The following is a 16,836-nucleotide window of genomic DNA, read 5'->3' on the forward strand; positions in this document are numbered from 1 at the left end:
AACTGAGTCTAGACTGAGTTTTAAAGGATAAGACGGTGGACAGAGGGTGTGTGTATTTAATCCCGGGTGACTCAGTTTAAACAGATGGTATTTTGGCACCAATTAAGTTCATATAGGTAAATAACAAAACTACAGTGCTTTCCGTTATTCGGCTTCTCTAAGAAGGAAAAGAGGGGGAAATGACTGATACAACTGCTAATGCACATTAACAGCTAAATATCTCAAAAATGTTCAATATCAGTTCAAAGTTCCTCCGTGGAGCCTTTGCCTTTACGAAAAAATACAACAGAGATAAAGAAAAAATTTGATTTCATATGTTTAATTTAAACAGGAAATCCAACTTAAAGCAAATAATTGTTTGTTGCAGTTTCTGTCAGAGCTCCACAGGTTAATGTTTGATGTAGACGCATGAAACAGCCAGTAGAGGGCGCATGATGATAAGAACTTGAATTGGCCAGTTGTTTTTTTACAGCCGTAAAAGGCTGATGGGGTATTGACGTCACGCTGACAGTCCGGCAGGCAGCGTGGACACCTAGGTTTGGGAAAGCGATGTGATACCAAGGGTACATCTACTAACAATCTAGGATGAGTTTGAATCTCAGTGACCTCAAGGTCAAAGGTCAAGTTCTCTGAAAATCTTTTGAACACATAACTCAAAAAGGAAGTCACATAGGATTTCCAAAATCTTGTGCAATAACTGCAATAACTTGAGAACAAGACAAAGCATGATTTTGAAACTGATGCTATAGCTGTGTATGCTGGTAGGCTGAGGGGTAGCACTGACAGTTGCCAGTGTTTTTGTGCCGTTTTGTGGTCAACATAATAGTGCTGCCACCTTACAGCTTACAGGCCTTCTGTGTGGAGTTTGCATGTTCTCCTTGTACCTGTGTGGACTTCTTTTTATAGCCCCAAAACATACATGTTAGGCTAATTTGTGAATTGAAAATGGCCATGGATGTGAGGTCAATAGCATCAAGTGCTGTGTGAGAATGTGTGGTTAAAATGTGTGACTTATAGTTAAAAATGCTTTGAGTGGTCAGTAAGACCAGAAAAACACATTACATTAGATTATTATATACATGGCAATCTTTAAATAGCCAAAAACGTAATTCCGCATCATCATCATCATCATGTACAAATCAAATGTAGGATTTTAAAAAGTTTCCAGTTTATCAAATTGCACTTACTGAGCAGTTCTTAGCTTTGAAAATAATGTCTCATCTTCCTCTCCCATCCTCATTCTTAGATCTTGCTCCATCTCTCAGTGTCGTACATAAGCGTTTCCTATTCTCTCCCTGGCAAATACACCTGCAGGCATTTAGCTAGCAGACGCATTTTATCACAAATGTTTGTCACAAAGTGTTGCTGAGAGCTAAATATACATATTAGTACATACCCGTCCTGTTTATCCAGCTGTTTGAAAAAAAGAAAGAAAACTTTATTTACAAATGCCCCATGAACGCACCACAGGGATGAGAAGGAAAGAAGGGTGTTTGGAGCGTGTAAGGAGGGCTGTGGGAGGTCATTATTTTCTCACTTGCTCAGTGCTATCAGTGGAACCAACGCCAGGCTGCAGCATACGACAAATGAGCTAATTTGTCAGTAATACTTTGTCAGCATTAATCTGCTTATGAGACTTAAATGCTCATTAATTGAAGGTGTGCTGGCCCACTTCAACCCCTGAGCTAGAGATGAGGTTTAAACAATACAATTCAATGCAAGCTTGTGTTTAATGGAGACTTTGTAATATTATGCTTGGGGAAGGGAAGGGACTCCTCTAATGATACAACAGGCATAAGGCAATTATAGAGTTAAGAGCCCAGATCTGCGAGAGCAGCTGTGATTGAGAACACAGTGTTCTGAGACATTCTTTGTTTGGATTTTGTACGATTCTTTTGTAGCCAAAAGTGTTTTTCTCTGCTAGATGGTTTTCTGAATCTCTAACATGGTGTGGGAGATTTATTTCTCACTTGCAAAAGATAAGTGTACAGTGACTTCTAGTTGGAGTTTGGACAGATTGAGAAACAAGCAAAAGTGCAAAAGTTGAGGGGCTTAGTTAGCCTATTCATCATGGAATAAAACAAATTCTCTCTTCTGATTGTCACTTTGATACACAGCTATCTTGAGTTATGTAACTTTATTTAAAGGACACTGTGACCATTTGGGATCTAGTGTGCACTGTGAGAGGAGGTAAGTTACCTACTTCATCTGCATGCTTGTTCCTCATAAGCTGTTAAAGCCAGTGTTAAAGTAAATGAGGACTTTGTATTAACTCGATTTCAATATCTGACTGCCAATGACTAAGGAAGGACACAATGCTGCAAATGTGTTGTTTTATTAGAATGGATAAACCAGCGACTTATTGACACATCGAAACACATGTGGAAATGCAGTATGAGAGTTTGCACAATTCTATCAAGCTTGCAAGTCAATATTTGGTATGTCTGACTGACCGATAGTGACTGATCGTGTGCTATTGTATTTTTCTATCCAGGTATAGTTTTCCTTCATTGGCATTGTGTTTGGAATCATTATTAAGCTGGAGAATCAAGCTGTTGCCAGTGAGACATTTTCCAGATGGTGGTACTGTTGTACTCCTCTCTTTTAATTTATCACTCCATTGGACATGTTGTCACAGATTTTCAGTACAGTTCTTGTGTAATTTGGCACACCTAAGCCTTTTCCCCCTGTTTCCATTCATTAAAAATTGCCTCTTGACAGCCACCCTTTCTGATTAGGCTTCAGTGAACAGCAAACAGACTGGCCAGAGGTCAGGTCTAGGTGGATTGTTTCACCTTAATGACATTACAATTTCAGATGGTATCTATCTATCTATCTATCTATCTATCTATCTATCTATCTATCTATCTATCTATCTATCTATCTATCTATCTATCTATCTATCTATCTATAAAATGCACACAACTTCATACAACTAATGAAAGGGGAACAAATGATAAGTTTCAATGACAGTCTGCAAGTATCAGAGTACCTAAAGAAACAAACTAAAATCCGTTCTTTCCTAAGTTGGCTGTTACACAATACTGGTTCATCCCTTATTGCCTTTGCTTGCTTGAAAAAAAACTTTGACAGACCTCGAGAAAGCCTGGTGAAGTATTGCTCAAGAACCCTTCAAAAAATACAAGAAACTCTGGCTCATTGGAAGAAAAATACAGAGAAATGATGGGTGTTTTAATATTTTCGCATAGCACTGTATATACAAAAATAATAATAGAAAAATAATTTCAACATATATAGAAATAAAAACCAAAAAACAATTTCTTTAATACTCGGCAGCTCGATGGGGTGTTTAAGTTTATTTTGAAAAACACGAAAGCATGTGAACCGGAAGCTTTACCGGTTCTTCTTGTGCCATGCGGCTCCGTGTCAAAGATCTCGAGAAAACTAAGAGAACCACTCAGTATCGCTGACGGCTTCTGCATCTTGACATCTATTTAACATTTACGACTATATAATAACCATGTAACGCTACAATGTAAATTTTAAAAAGTCCAATTACATTACAGCTCTTGCGAATTCTGGTTAGTAAGACTGCTAATTTTCTGAGCAGAGTCGTTGGGCGACGGCAAGTTTCGTCCCTGGAATTTAGAGCAGAGAGGGCGCTCTCAACTTTTCATTTTCTCCTCCAATGACACAACCTCTGTACTCTCCTCATCACCTCCCAGGATCGTTGATGGGCAATGCATCGATCATTGTGCAGACAGTGAGGACAGGCGCTGCAAATGAGATAGCATTAAGATACACGTTGAACGGTGGCCTGCTGGAGTAAATTAGCATGATGCTAGCTTTGGTTAGCAGCTCCCTGAATTAACGTATGTCTGACACATAGACACCCAGGTTAACCTCACCTACAGATTTTACCTCGAAGCTCTCCAGTAAGGTTGGTATTCTGAAATTACCGCACTCCGTCTGTCTGTTCAGCTCTCAGAGTGAACCCACGCTGTAAGGTCATTAAAGCAGTAAGTTGTTTTGATAATTTCAGCGAACTTGTTGGATTTTCGTGATGTTAACAACCTAAGTTATCTCTCATACCTGTTGGACTTTTTGCTCTACCCGTGGCATACAGCATACATGTGTCATTTTGTTTTAAAGAAGCGGGGGAAAACACATGTTTAATTTATGCCACAAAAATAACATTTACCAGCCTCTGCTGGTAACGTGTAAGCTGAGATAGGCCAGTGATAGTAACATTGGAGCCATGTTTCATCAGCTGGGGAAGAGTCACCACCGTGTCCTTAAAAGTGGGAATAGATAGTTTAGTAGAAGAGAGGGCAGCTGTGAACCACTCATTCAGTTATAAATGAGCTCTGAGGTTTTAGATTGGCACGCATCGAGACCACACAAGGCTTAAAAGACAGGACTGAACTTGCTTTTGGTAAACCGCAGGTAAAGTCTGCTTTTCTTCTCCACAGGATCCACTTTTTTGAGCTTTTCTTAATTCAAATGTAATGATTTTGTCCACATAGAAACCAATTCTGAGGGCTATTGTTATTAATTGCATGCATGTAGTCTCAGCTAACCCACTGTTGAATGAGCACTACGTTTTAACGTCAAATGCAGACGGGATGGCAGTGCTGTAAGAGAGCTGCAACCCAAGCAGGACACTTTTGGAGCCAGTGACCCGTGGCAAACCAACCAAGCTAATCTAACCTTGACTTTTCTGGTCATTGATTCTAGTGGTCAACAATTTCCTTTGTGCATGATACTTCTAGTAGCCAAATTATAGAAGGAAATTAAATAAAGTTAGTAGGACAAGGTTGAAATGATTTGGATGTGTGCCAAGGACATGCCAGACAAAGGATGTTGAATATAGAGCAACCAAGCGGGAATGAAAGAGGAAGACCTTAGAGGAGACTCATGGATGTAGTGAAGGAGGGATAAGGTGAGGTGGAGGTACATGCACACAGCGTGGAGAAGAAGATCATTTGGAGTTTAGAAAAGGAATGCCTATGTAGCACTGAAGTTTGCAGTTGTGCAGATATGGGCTTTATTTTACTGCTTGATATTGTCTAACAGTCTACAGGCAAACTGGATATTTCTTTCACTTTGCATTGTTTTATGTCCCGTGTGTAAAAGATGTCTGTGTAATGTGAGCAAGATGTTAAATCAATGCATAAATAGTTAGCTGGCTTGGTAGAAGAGAGTACTGTTTGACTGTTTTGGCATTGGGTTTTTCAAATCACAGGTGCTTTATAGAAGGATAGAACTTTGAGAAGGATTTTACCTTTTAAACATACCGTCAGATATGCATCTTTATAGCTGTGTAGGAGTTTTGGGGGGGAAAAAAGTTTTATTTTACACTCCAAAGTGCAAAATCGGATCATGTGTGCCCTATTTTTAACATGCAAGCTCATAGAAAGATCTACCAGCATCTTCACATTTTATTTATTTTCACATTTTGAGCAGTTCTGGTAGAAATTGCAACTAATTTAGTGTACTAGTAATGAACCCAGCTGCTCTTTTCTCTCCGGGGGATCTAATCCACACATATTTACCGTGTGAGGGGAACAATGAACTGATTATATTTTTTACTAAAGCACACCGTTTATAGGTTTCTATTTTTCCCCAGGTAGCTGAGAGGAGGGGAGACCTTTTCTGACCTACCATGGCTCCACATCCAGTAGTCCAGGCCATCATTGATCTCTCTGCAGGAGCCACAGGTAAATGCAGTAGCCTGTCACTTAAAACTCTTTATACAGTAGCCAACATACACATGTGCACATGCAGTCTTTAATATCTATGAAGTAATCCTGTTGCTTTTTACTGCTGACAAAACCTCACCACCTATGTCAGACTGAAGGATGTTTTGATGACTCCTGTCTTTTTCTGGCTCATTTGTTTCAGTGTTTCTGTTTCTCGCCTGAGCCCGCTATGATACTAATCTCTTCACGGCACATGTTGGCTGGCTTTTGTGAAAAGTTTGCCTTTCCTGTAGCAACTGTCTGTATGTGCCGGTTCACATCTGTTATTTACTGTTTTTGTACTTTCGTCCTCCCCAGGGGGAGCTGCGTGCGTCTTCAGCGGGCAGCCTCTAGACACAGTAAAGGTCAAAATGCAGACCTTTCCTAAGCTGTACCGCGGTTTCATCCACTGCTTCGTGTCTACCTACAAACAAGTGGGTCTGCGTGGGCTCTACCAGGGCACTACTCCGGCGCTGATGGCCAATATCGCCGAGAACGCCGTGCTCTTCATGAGTTACGGCTTCTGTCAGCAGGTCATCCGCTTCACAGCCGGCCTGCACAGCGAGGCTGTGCTGAGGTAGCTGTTCTTTATGTTAGCACAAAGCCAGCCCTGAGTTTGTGTGTGTCTGATCTCTAACCGCCTGCTGGTCTTTCTGTCTCTGTTAGTGACGTGCAGAAAGCCTGTGCTGGCTCAGTAGCGTCCATCTTCTCATCGCTGGTGCTCTGCCCCACTGAGCTTGTCAAGTGCCGACTACAAGCCATGCATGAAATGGCATCATCAGGCAAGATTGCCAGTAGCCAGAAGTAAGTAAATTGCCTAACAACAGGGGCAGGTGTTTCTCAAGTGCAGTTTGGTAATTTGCAGTTCTTTTTAAATATTCATCTAATAAAAAGCTATTTTACTGTCTCGTGTACTGACCAACCTTTCCCTCTGCTCTGTCTGAAGCACTGTGTGGTCAGTGGTGAAATTCATCATAAGGAATGAGGGACCACTGGGCTTCTTCCAGGGTCTGACCACCACTATAGCCAGAGAGGTCCCCGGTTACTTCTGCTTCTTCGGTGCCTACGAACTCTGCCGCACAACTTTTGCAGACTACATGAAATGTGGCAAGGATGACATAGGTACTCCTATAAATGTTTCCCTATGTTATTATTAATAATAATAATACTAATAATGATGATGCATTTTATTTAAGAAAGCGCCTTTCAAAACACTCAAGGACACTGTACACAAGCAATAACAACAACAAACATAACAATTTACAAAATAATAAGGATAAAACATTGAGCAAATAAATAAAATAAAGTAGCAGGATGGAAAAATTTATGTGGAATAGGCTGATGTGAATAGGTGAGTTTTAAGTCTGGACTTAAAGAGAGGGAGGGAAGTGATGTTTCTTATCTCAGGAGGAAGGGAGACGGGGGGCAGAGCAACAGAAAGCCCTGCGCCCCATGGTGGCTAGCCGGGGGGAAGGGACGGAAAGAGAAAGAGAGGAGGAGGATCTGAGACACCGAGAAGGAATGGTGATTTGAACCAGGTCAGAGAGGTATGAAGGCGAGAGATGATGGATAGCCTTCAATGTGTACAAAAGTATCTTGAAATTGATGCCAGTGAAGCTGCTGTAGGGCAGGGGTGATGTGGTGCATAGAAGGGGTCCAGGTGATAATACGAGCAGCAGAGTTCTGGACACGTTGAAACTTATGGATAGATTTTTGACTAAGACCAAAAAGAAGAGAGTTGTAGTAATCGATCCGGGAAGTGACCAGGTTATGAAGAAGAATGGCAGTGGCATGTCGGGAGAGAAAAGGACGGTGTTCTGGTAAAACGTGGATGTTAAATAAAGTGACAAAAGAATAGACACAAATTATATACTTTATTAACTTACATATGTTATTAAATGTTACTTCTTATAATATAATGTGCTTATATTTGACTTGTGAAGTGAAGAAAATTTTAATACAGTCCACATCTTTGAACCAGATTTCTGCCTGTCACCTTCGATATATTGACGGAAGTGATGAAATTAATTACTACCCTACTTTCAATGTCATCAAACTACAAATATGTCTCTGTTAGGATATTTCTATCAGTACATTTCCATTAGTACACTATGTAAACTGCATACCTGCTTGGTGCATACATGTTAAAGGTGTTGCAAGTCAAACAGAGTAGGCTGCATGCTCAGTTACAGCAGTTACAACATTTGACTGTGGCTGCTGGAATAACTCCCTTTTCTTTTTCAGCTTTCTGTTGTACATTTGCTGGCATGCTTGGAAAAACTGTCCTGTTACATGACTCTGTTTCGATTGCTTCACATTTGAATCTATAATATTTTCATATACAGAGGAGTTAATGGTTGACTTAATGACTGCAACCTACCTAGGTCATGTGGCGGTATATCAAGCCCAAATCATCACCCCTCCTCCACCGTGCTTGACGGTTGTTATGACGTTGGTCAACTTTGGTCTCCTCGGGCTATTGGTCCAGACGTAGTTCAGTCAGATGCATTTTTGATAACCTATGATCTTTTTATATAGAGCACGTTTTCTCCTGGCAGCCCTTCAAAGCAAGCATTCTTTTTTTTTTATTGCACTGTCAGGAACTCTAATATTTAACATGCTGTGTATCTTGAAGGTGTGGCTCCAATTGTGTTCAGCGGCGGTTTTGGAGGGGCGTGTCTGTGGCTGGTGGTCTACCCTATGGATTGTGTCAAATCTCGTATTCAAGTCATGTCTATGATGGGCAAACAGGCGGGCTTTTTCAAGACCTTCATGACCATCACTCGCACTGAAGGTAAGCAGATGAAGGGTTTTATAATATTTTCCATAACATGTTTAAAAAAGGAGTCTTGGTCCAAAAGACTAAAGCTTTCAGGAGTTTCAGTTTTCAGACTGTAAGCTCGGCTGTTTCTTGTGTTTAGGTGTGAGGGCGCTCTACTCTGGTCTTACCCCCACCATGATCCGCACCTTCCCTGCTAATGGAGCTCTGTTTCTGGGTTACGAGGCCAGCCGGAAGCTCATGATGAAGCAGTTTGACAGCTAAAACGGTCCACATCCTTAACACAAATGAAGAAACGGCAAACTGAAAGTGAAGTATTATAGCCATATGACCTTATACGTGGGCTCTGAAAACTGCCACACTCCATCTCCTTTGAGACTGAAGCAACTCGCTTTTGACTCAGCGTTTACATCACAGTATTACTCTGGTTCTTACATAGAATAATTTTTAGTTTTTTAATACTTCGGTGGAAAAAATACAGTCACCTGCCACTTTGTTAGGTACACCTGTTCTGCTGCTCATTAACCAGCCAATCACATTCATAGTTCAGCATCAGAATGGGGAAGACGTGTGATTTTGGTAAGTGTGAACATGGCGTGGTTGTTGGAGTATTTCAGAAACTGCTGATCTGCTGGGATTTCACCTAATAAAATGTCTAAGCATAGCACAGTATTGAGCAAACAGCCTCTTTACCAGGAACTGCCAGCACTTCCGTTTATTATTTTACCTCTACCTCAACAAGGTCATCGTCACACGTAACGATTCTTTCACACGGGATCGGTTACCTGATTAAAGAGGAGAGTTGTTGTGAAAGCCCCCTGTGGTCATACAAGCAGCACTCGGGGCTCTTATCCACTCCACATGCACTACTTGAAGGCACAAATACATTCCTGTCTCTTCAAGTTGTGTAGAGACATGAATAAAATGACTCTTTTAGGTTTTGAGATTATATTTAGGGCAAAACTTAATATGACTATGTAAAGATAATAAAGCGGCATATGCTATTTCAGTAAATTTTATTAACTATTTTTAAATTTTATTAACTCATTATAGAATCATTGGCAGCAATGTGGACACCTTAATTTGGGATCTCACCTGGGTTTGTCTGTCTGGGTAGTTCTGCTCATAAATTCTGCTGCTTTCAGAAGGAACATCGATTTGTTTTAAATCATAGGCTGATTATTCTTTGTCATGGTTGCCATACTGTACTCCACTCCGTGCTGTGATTCTTCAGTATGTTGAGACCCAGCATTAATCTTTTTTTGTGTGTGTAACCTTTGCCTGATTATGTGCCATTTCCCATATGTTTTCCCCTTTCAATGCTGAGTTTGCAGTTCAGAATTCTCAATCCTGTTCTCTTCAGTTTTATACAGAAGTGTAGATATTTTATCCTGGAAATGCTAACGAAAGACGGAGAACTGTTTGTACATCAAACCTGATATTTATTGTACTAATGCAGCCTACATTAAAAGTAAGATTTATTTTATTTTCCTTTGACTGTAATTACTGTATTACTTTGACTGTAAAGCACAATTATTCAAACGTCACATACAACAAAATGCAGTACTGAAACTGTAGCTGCAGTGCTTTAAACCAGTTTATTTAAAACTGGCCATCTAATTGGTGTAAATCATTTCTACTGTTAAATATTAAAATGCACAACAGTGAGTTTAAGTTTTCTGTTAATATATGAAGTATTAAATACATAAAAAGTTATTTTGTTAAACAGTACAACTTCAAAGAGAATGTTTTATGCAGATGCAGACATGAAGTTTATCGTCATTCATCCAGCAGGGGGCGCCCATCAACTGTCAGAAACTGTGTCTGTGAATTAAAGAATACATAAAAAAATAACCACATAATAATCCAGAGAGGAGAGGTGAAGTGTGGATTGTCTCTACATGCATCTGAGAAGTAAATCATTTTTACCTTTTTTTAATGTTTTTTATTTATACATTTTTTTTAGGCGATCTGAGCTTCCTTATTGCAGGTTCCACACAGACAGCCGAAGAGACCGTTGATCATCTGTATGGCACAGAGGATCACCTGCAGGCAGCTTGTGGCCAGCAGAGTGCCGAACAGTCCAAGGTTAAACTGCACAATGTTCTTAGGCTCTGTGCACAAGCTCCATAATTTATCGTTCTTCAGGTAGTTGTTGTCACTGTGCAAGACAGGAGATTTATAAATGACTAAGAGGTGAGAAACATATCAAATGTGTCACGAGGAAGTCACTCCTGTGCTTTACCCTGTGAGTTCTTTAAAAGGCGTTGTCCAGACCAGTACGGTTTTGCAGAGAGGCCCATTCTGCAGACCAAGTACTGCAACAATTATACTGTACAGGCCTCCTGCAACACCCAATGCAGCAAATGCAATTGATAAGAACATCTGCAGAGAGAGTAAATGATAAAGGTCAAACGCAATCATGATACAGTTTAAAGACACATTTTTTTCCATCCTGTTGATAAATGAAACATTTAGGTAGTTGTAGGTGCTCACTAAGCATCTGGTGACATTTTTCTGTCAGTGTTTGCTTTTCCCATAAACTGTAGATTCATTCAAGTTTAACTACAAGCCAAACCAAACATACTAAAACAGGTCTGTCTCCCTCCACAGAGTTTGTTTTGCTAGTGTTTATTTCACTCTGTATGTAAACATGATACCTTAAAAGGTTTGAAATGAATTCTGATAAAACTTAGCGTGAGGTCATGTTAGCAATCCATTAAAATTTGGCTTTAAGGTCTTCAAGGTCGACTTAATGTTTTATTGGCTGAAAATTAGGGGAAAGCTTTATAATTCAGAAACCACCATTCTTACAATTGTGTTGTGTATTGTCAGCAAATAGAAAGTACTGTATAAAGATTTAAAATATTTCACGTTTGACCTCTGACCTCTCCTTCAAGGTCATTATATTGATATGAAGGTCAAAGTGATAGTAATCGTATAAATACATAAGTTGAATACGTGTCCATGTTCGTGAACGGAACAAAACTAGTGATCAGAAACGTTTTCAATTAATATTTATTGCTAAAAATTTTAATGAAATGAATGCTACACTTGTAATCTATCCGGATTAAAAATAATTATAGTCAAAATTATCTAAAAAAAAAAAAAAAAAAGCTTGTAACAAGGCAGATGACAAAAGCTTGCACTTTTCACTTGTTTTTAATGTGCAAAGAAAACAAAATGAATATATAGAAAATATAATACTGTTTCCCTTAAATGTAAATATTACCCAGAGAGCAAGTTAACTTGAGTGCTACTGGTTGGTGCTGTGTTAGGTCACCTTTTTAATTTCCGTAGCAGACTCACATTTCACAGTGTAATTGTAGCTTAACTTTAGAAACAACGGTTCATTAACAGGACTACTTTACGTTTTGATTTTATGAAAATCTATTAATAAAATCTGTTAGTCTATTATAATATTAAAATCTCTCAACCGGTCGCAGCAGATGGCCCCGCCCCTCCCTGAGCCTGGCTCTGCCGGAGGTTTCTTCCTGTTAAAAGGGAGTTTTTCCTTCCCACTGTCGTCAAAGTGCTTGCTCATAGGGGGTTATATGATTGTTATTTTATTTTCTCTGTATGTATTATTGTAGGGTCTACCTTACGATATAAAGCGCCTTGAGGCGACTGTTGTTGTGATTTGGCGCTGTATAAATAAAACTGAACTGAATTGAATTGAAGTATATGGGTCAGTCCATTCAGTGCCAAGATGATAACATCCTCTAAAAAGTATCTCAGCTGAAACTGGACTTGTTAAACTATTAAAAAAATACACTGGTCAGGCTCAGGATATTATAATATAACAATTTTGTCTAAATTGTATTGTATTGACAAGGTTTGCAGCAACCGATTATTTTAGTAATCGAATATTTTATCGATTATTCCATCAATTGATTATTAAGTGTAACTGGATAAGAAATACTTTTGTCTTATTTTGAGCAATAAAAAATATTCAAAAGAAAAATGAACTGCTCATTTTCCATTTTAGAAATTGCAACATTTTTAATCATTTAAATAAATAAAATTTCAAAAAATTAAACCCTCCCGTAGTATTCAGATGTAATGTTTTAAAGAAAAACATTTCTTAATGCAAAAATAAATAAATGATCTCAAGTATAGTAAAGTCAAATAAAATAAGGTATGCTTACAATTTAAACTAGGGCATAAAGTAAAATTACCTATAATGTTTAAGTGAATAAGTGAGTTTGTGTCTGTACGCTGTTAAAGGAGCTTGTGGTGGTTGTTCTGAAGAAAAGTGAGCATGTCAGCATTGCGAAGTTTGCCCTGTGGTTTGATGCAAAATTTTGTGCTGCTTAAAATAAGATGTTATGATGGTGTAGATGTTAATAATTAATGTTAATAATAATTAAATATCCAACCTAACAGCCCTACATCAGTGCCACAATGTTTTATTGACCCAGAGGTTTTATGGTGATTACAAAAAAAAGCGCTCCTGTTTTGGATGCTAGAAACATGTTGTTATGATGAAGTTATTCAAATTACGTGATGAGTTGCTGCAGCCGTAGCATTTTTATACAAAATTATACATTTTATATGACCCATTATTATACAAAATACATTATTTTAGTCACGATGACTCAAACGGTACCACATCCCAGGAATGATCCACATAAGTTGCAGTGAGAGTGAGAGTCCAAAGAGTTTCCCTGACATTTACACAATTCAAATCTCCTTTCAGTCGAGATGTGTGTGCATATGCATATTGATACTTTACATTTAATGTGTTAATCATTAAACTTCAAGCCTCTAACCTGAAGCATCTTACTGTACTCATGTCTGACTCACCCCACAGCGATTTCCACAGCAACCCTCTTTGCCAGTTAAATGAATGTACAGTGCTGGTAGCAACACCTGTAGAAGGACAAAGGAGGTGATAGGACATAATATTCAGTCTGACATTAGGGGAATAAAAGACTCTGTAAACATGCAAACATGAGCCTTCATTCATGTTTTAAGAAACAGTGCGCACCAATGAATTCTGACTTTTGCACCCTGCTCACGCCCAGTTTAGATGATTCTCATGCGAGTGTCAAACACACTGAAACAAATCTTTAAACACTAAACTAATTCTCAGAAAACACATGGATTTAATTCAGATATACAGTCTAAAACTGTGTGCATGTGTAAAGGTATATTTTTTTCTGAGACTCCAAATTTTCATAAAAGAAATCAGCTCTATCCTTTAGTAACACACTGAAAAACAGAGGACCACTCACCAGTATGCCCCCTCCAATGAGTCCCCCCATGTATTTCACCTCCTCGGTAATATGTCCGTCTTTGGCATAGCTGACGTCCCCATCAGGGAAGAACAGCACGATGTTACAGATGATAGATATGACTACTAGTGGGTACAGAGTAATAGCAATGCAGCGGGAACATTTTCCAGTGCACATGTCTGCAGATGGAGAAAGTTACTAACTTGGTAGCAAAGTTTGAGCTCAGATGCTAATCGCCCTTTATAGAAAGAGGCTCCACTCCAAAGTGACTGGGGATTCATACTGGGAAGATAAATTCATAAGTGGGAGGGAGGTTAGGGTGTGGGAGGTGTGGTGACAGGGCAATAGCAAAGGAAAAAAGGGTCTGGGACAGGCTGTGGAAGTGTGTCTGACTCATGCTTGCTCTGTTCGCCAGTTGGTGTCGGCATGATAAGATAACCCCAAATTTCTGTTAATTTCTGTTGGTCACCTTAGTGACACATGGTGGTACTGATGATGTCACAACTAATGAGCTGAGTGGTCACACCTCCAAGACTGTTTTTAGGATTAAATACAACTGAGTTTCTTGTATGTTGTCGGAATGTAAAACAGCCAAGGTTATTGGTGTCAGAGACAAATTTAAAACCAGTGTAAGACATCCTGGGGATATGCTGTATTGCATGATCAAAGCACAGCTGGACTTTGCTTTGCTGCTGCTATAGCGACACACAAAGTGGAAGAAAGATCAATATGTCACTGACACGGTCTCTTTGTGGTTGGTTAAACACTCATCAAACATTCTGGCGAGCTGAAATTTAAAATGAAAGAGAATAAGAAGAGCTCCTCCTGCCCAAAACGTGGTCTCCAAACAACACAGAGTGAATCAGGGTTACTGAACCCTTGTAAAAAGTTGTAATTATAAGCTCTGGTTTTACCTCCCTCACCTGAAGAACAGTAATGTTTGTGTGTCGTAGATTGTATTTTGACTGATTATTCTTTTTAGAAGCAGAAGAGAAGCATCAGAAATACATCAAATCATATTAATGCACAATATATTGGTATGTGAAGTGATGAAGCCCTCATCTGTAAACAGGATTTCTCCCTGTGTCACTTTTGATGACTTATCATAAAAAAAATCTGATGAAGACAACAACTACACTACTTTACAATGTCATCAAATTATAGATGTGTCTCGGTTTGGATGTTTCTGTCAGTAAATTACACCAGGTACACTGCATACCGCTAAGAAAACTAGTAGTCCCTAGTTTTTTGCAGGAATCTGAAAAACTGTTATTTTCCATATGACTTCATCAGTCTCTCACAATATTAATGTAAAGAGGAGCCACTCTTCTTTAGCTTATTGATGTTTACAGGCATTCGTTTATGCACAACTCTTTTTTAAAGGCTAATAACTTTTCCAACACCTCAATTCTTTTTCTTTTTTTGGCCATTTTGTTGTACATTTGCTGGCATGGTTGGAATAATAGTCCTGTTGCATGGCTGGGTTTCAGCCGAGCTTTAGACAGATGGCCTCATGTTTGACTTTAGAATACTTTGGTATACAGAGGAGTTAATGGCCGACTTGATGATCGCAAGGTGCCAAAGTCCATGTGGCAGCAAAAAAAAAATCATCACCCCTCCTCCACTGTTATTGACAGTTGGCAGAGGTATTTGTGTTGATACGTTGTGTTTGCCATCCATCCATTTTCTGTCACTTATCTTGGTTTTGGTCGCTGGGGCAGCAGTTTCAGCAGAGAAACCCAGACTTCCCTCACCACAGCCACCTTCTCTCAACCAGGGGGCCACAGATCAGTACAGCATTCTCCTCACTGTAAACGCCACCCCGATCCATCTGTCATTCTTGCGTTCACTTGTGAACAACACCCTGGGATACTTAACTCCTCCACTTGGGCCAGTAACTGGTCCCTGACCCAGAGTGGGCACTCCACTCTCTTCTGGCTGAGAACCACAGTCTCGGACTTGGAGGTGCTCATTTTTCTCTAATTTAATTTTCTCTTTGATCAGAGGTGATTGACCAGGTAATCTCCCATAGGAAACCCTAATAGGGGGAAATTGCCCTGAACAACATACGTCCTGGGATCACTGGGGGACACAAACCCCTCCTTGATAAGTTGGCGATTCATGGAGGGGATGTTGTGTTTGATTTTCACCCAATATGGGGCTGTGCAATATGGTTAAACATCTCCACATTACAATTCTAAACCATACTGTAACATTCTTTATAGAAAAAAGAGACTTTCTCTGTCTTTTGTCCTTTCTCCCTCCTCTCAACCCCAGACAGTCACAGCAGATGGCCGCCCTTCCCTGAACCTGGTTCTGGTGGACGTTTCTTCCTATTAAAAGCCCAAAAGCTTGAATCTGTTCATCTGGATGTAGCGTGTTCAGTGGAAGAAACGTTTCGTCACTCATCCAAGTGACTTCTTCAGTCTCAGCTGACTGCAGGTTTCCCCAACCCTATAAACAGCACATTTGCACAGTGACTGAAACTAGCCAACTGAAAGAACAATGGGCTGTGAGATCAGTTCCTTGATCATTAATGTGCATGGCATAGTTGTTGATCAATGGTCATCACAACCATGAGGGGACTGTTGTTATGATTTGGGGCTATATAAATAAAATTGAATTGAAATGAACTAAGCTCAATTTAATTGAATGGAATTCAAATGTTAGTGTACTTACCCTGCTCGAGAGGAGAATTCTTATGAAAGCGCCCTCTGGTGGTGTTTAAAAATCATACCAATCCACTTCGCATGCGCCACTTGTAGGTCATTGCTTAAACACTATGTAAAGATAGTAAAGTGGCATATACTATTTAATTTTAACTTACTTAAAACCTGGTGTAGCAACTAAATTAATATTTTCATTATGGAATCATTGGCAGCTATGTGTCCACCTCAGTTTGGGATCACATCTTGGCTTGTCTGGGCAGTTCTGCCTATAAATTCTGCTTGCCACATTGCACTCCACTCTCTGCAGTGGTTCTCCAGTCCCCAACATTAATGTTTTTCACTTTTCTTGTGTAACCTTTTTATTTCTCATGTGCGTCAGTGAAACCAAAACTGCCTGATTGTGTGTCATTTTATCTAAGACTGACAAACAATTTGAGATAACACTTAAA

At 39.5% G+C, this 16,836-nt stretch overlaps 2 protein-coding genes across 4 annotated transcripts; one reads left to right on the forward strand and one right to left on the reverse strand.

Moving 5' to 3' along the window:
* Positions 1-2,027: 2,027 nt before the first annotated feature.
* slc25a15b (solute carrier family 25 member 15b) lies at positions 2,028-9,967 on the forward strand. Of its 3 annotated transcripts, none has more exons than XM_039618458.1 (7): positions 2,028-2,190; positions 5,591-5,681; positions 6,021-6,279; positions 6,369-6,506; positions 6,649-6,824; positions 8,338-8,496; positions 8,624-8,765. In XM_039618458.1, the coding sequence occupies exons 2-7, from the start codon at positions 5,627-5,629 to the stop codon at positions 8,743-8,745; spliced, it is 909 nt and encodes a 302-aa protein (XP_039474392.1). In that variant the 5' UTR covers positions 2,028-2,190; positions 5,591-5,626; the 3' UTR covers positions 8,746-8,765. The 3 variants fall into 3 exon arrangements, with proteins under 3 accessions (XP_039474392.1, XP_031608356.1, XP_031608355.1); XM_031752496.2 differs by lacking the exon at positions 2,028-2,190 and adding an exon at positions 3,443-3,901 and having other exon boundaries at positions 5,595-5,681; XM_031752495.2 differs by lacking the exon at positions 2,028-2,190 and adding an exon at positions 3,456-3,901 and having other exon boundaries at positions 8,624-9,967.
* Positions 9,968-10,146: 179 nt separating this feature from the next.
* Positions 10,147-14,009, reverse strand: tm4sf21a (transmembrane 4 L six family member 21a). The gene is made up of 5 exons (XM_031752498.2): positions 13,719-14,009; positions 13,288-13,353; positions 10,727-10,866; positions 10,411-10,642; positions 10,147-10,305 (listed from the first exon to the last, which is right to left on the reverse strand). The coding sequence occupies exons 1-4, from the start codon at positions 13,893-13,895 to the stop codon at positions 10,444-10,446; spliced, it is 582 nt and encodes a 193-aa protein (XP_031608358.2). The 5' UTR covers positions 13,896-14,009; the 3' UTR covers positions 10,147-10,305; positions 10,411-10,443.
* Between the last annotated feature and the right edge of the window lie 2,827 nt (positions 14,010-16,836).

This window comes from Oreochromis aureus, linkage group 10, assembly GCF_013358895.1.
Source record: "Oreochromis aureus strain Israel breed Guangdong linkage group 10, ZZ_aureus, whole genome shotgun sequence".
Taxonomy (NCBI): Eukaryota; Metazoa; Chordata; class Actinopteri; order Cichliformes; family Cichlidae; genus Oreochromis; species Oreochromis aureus.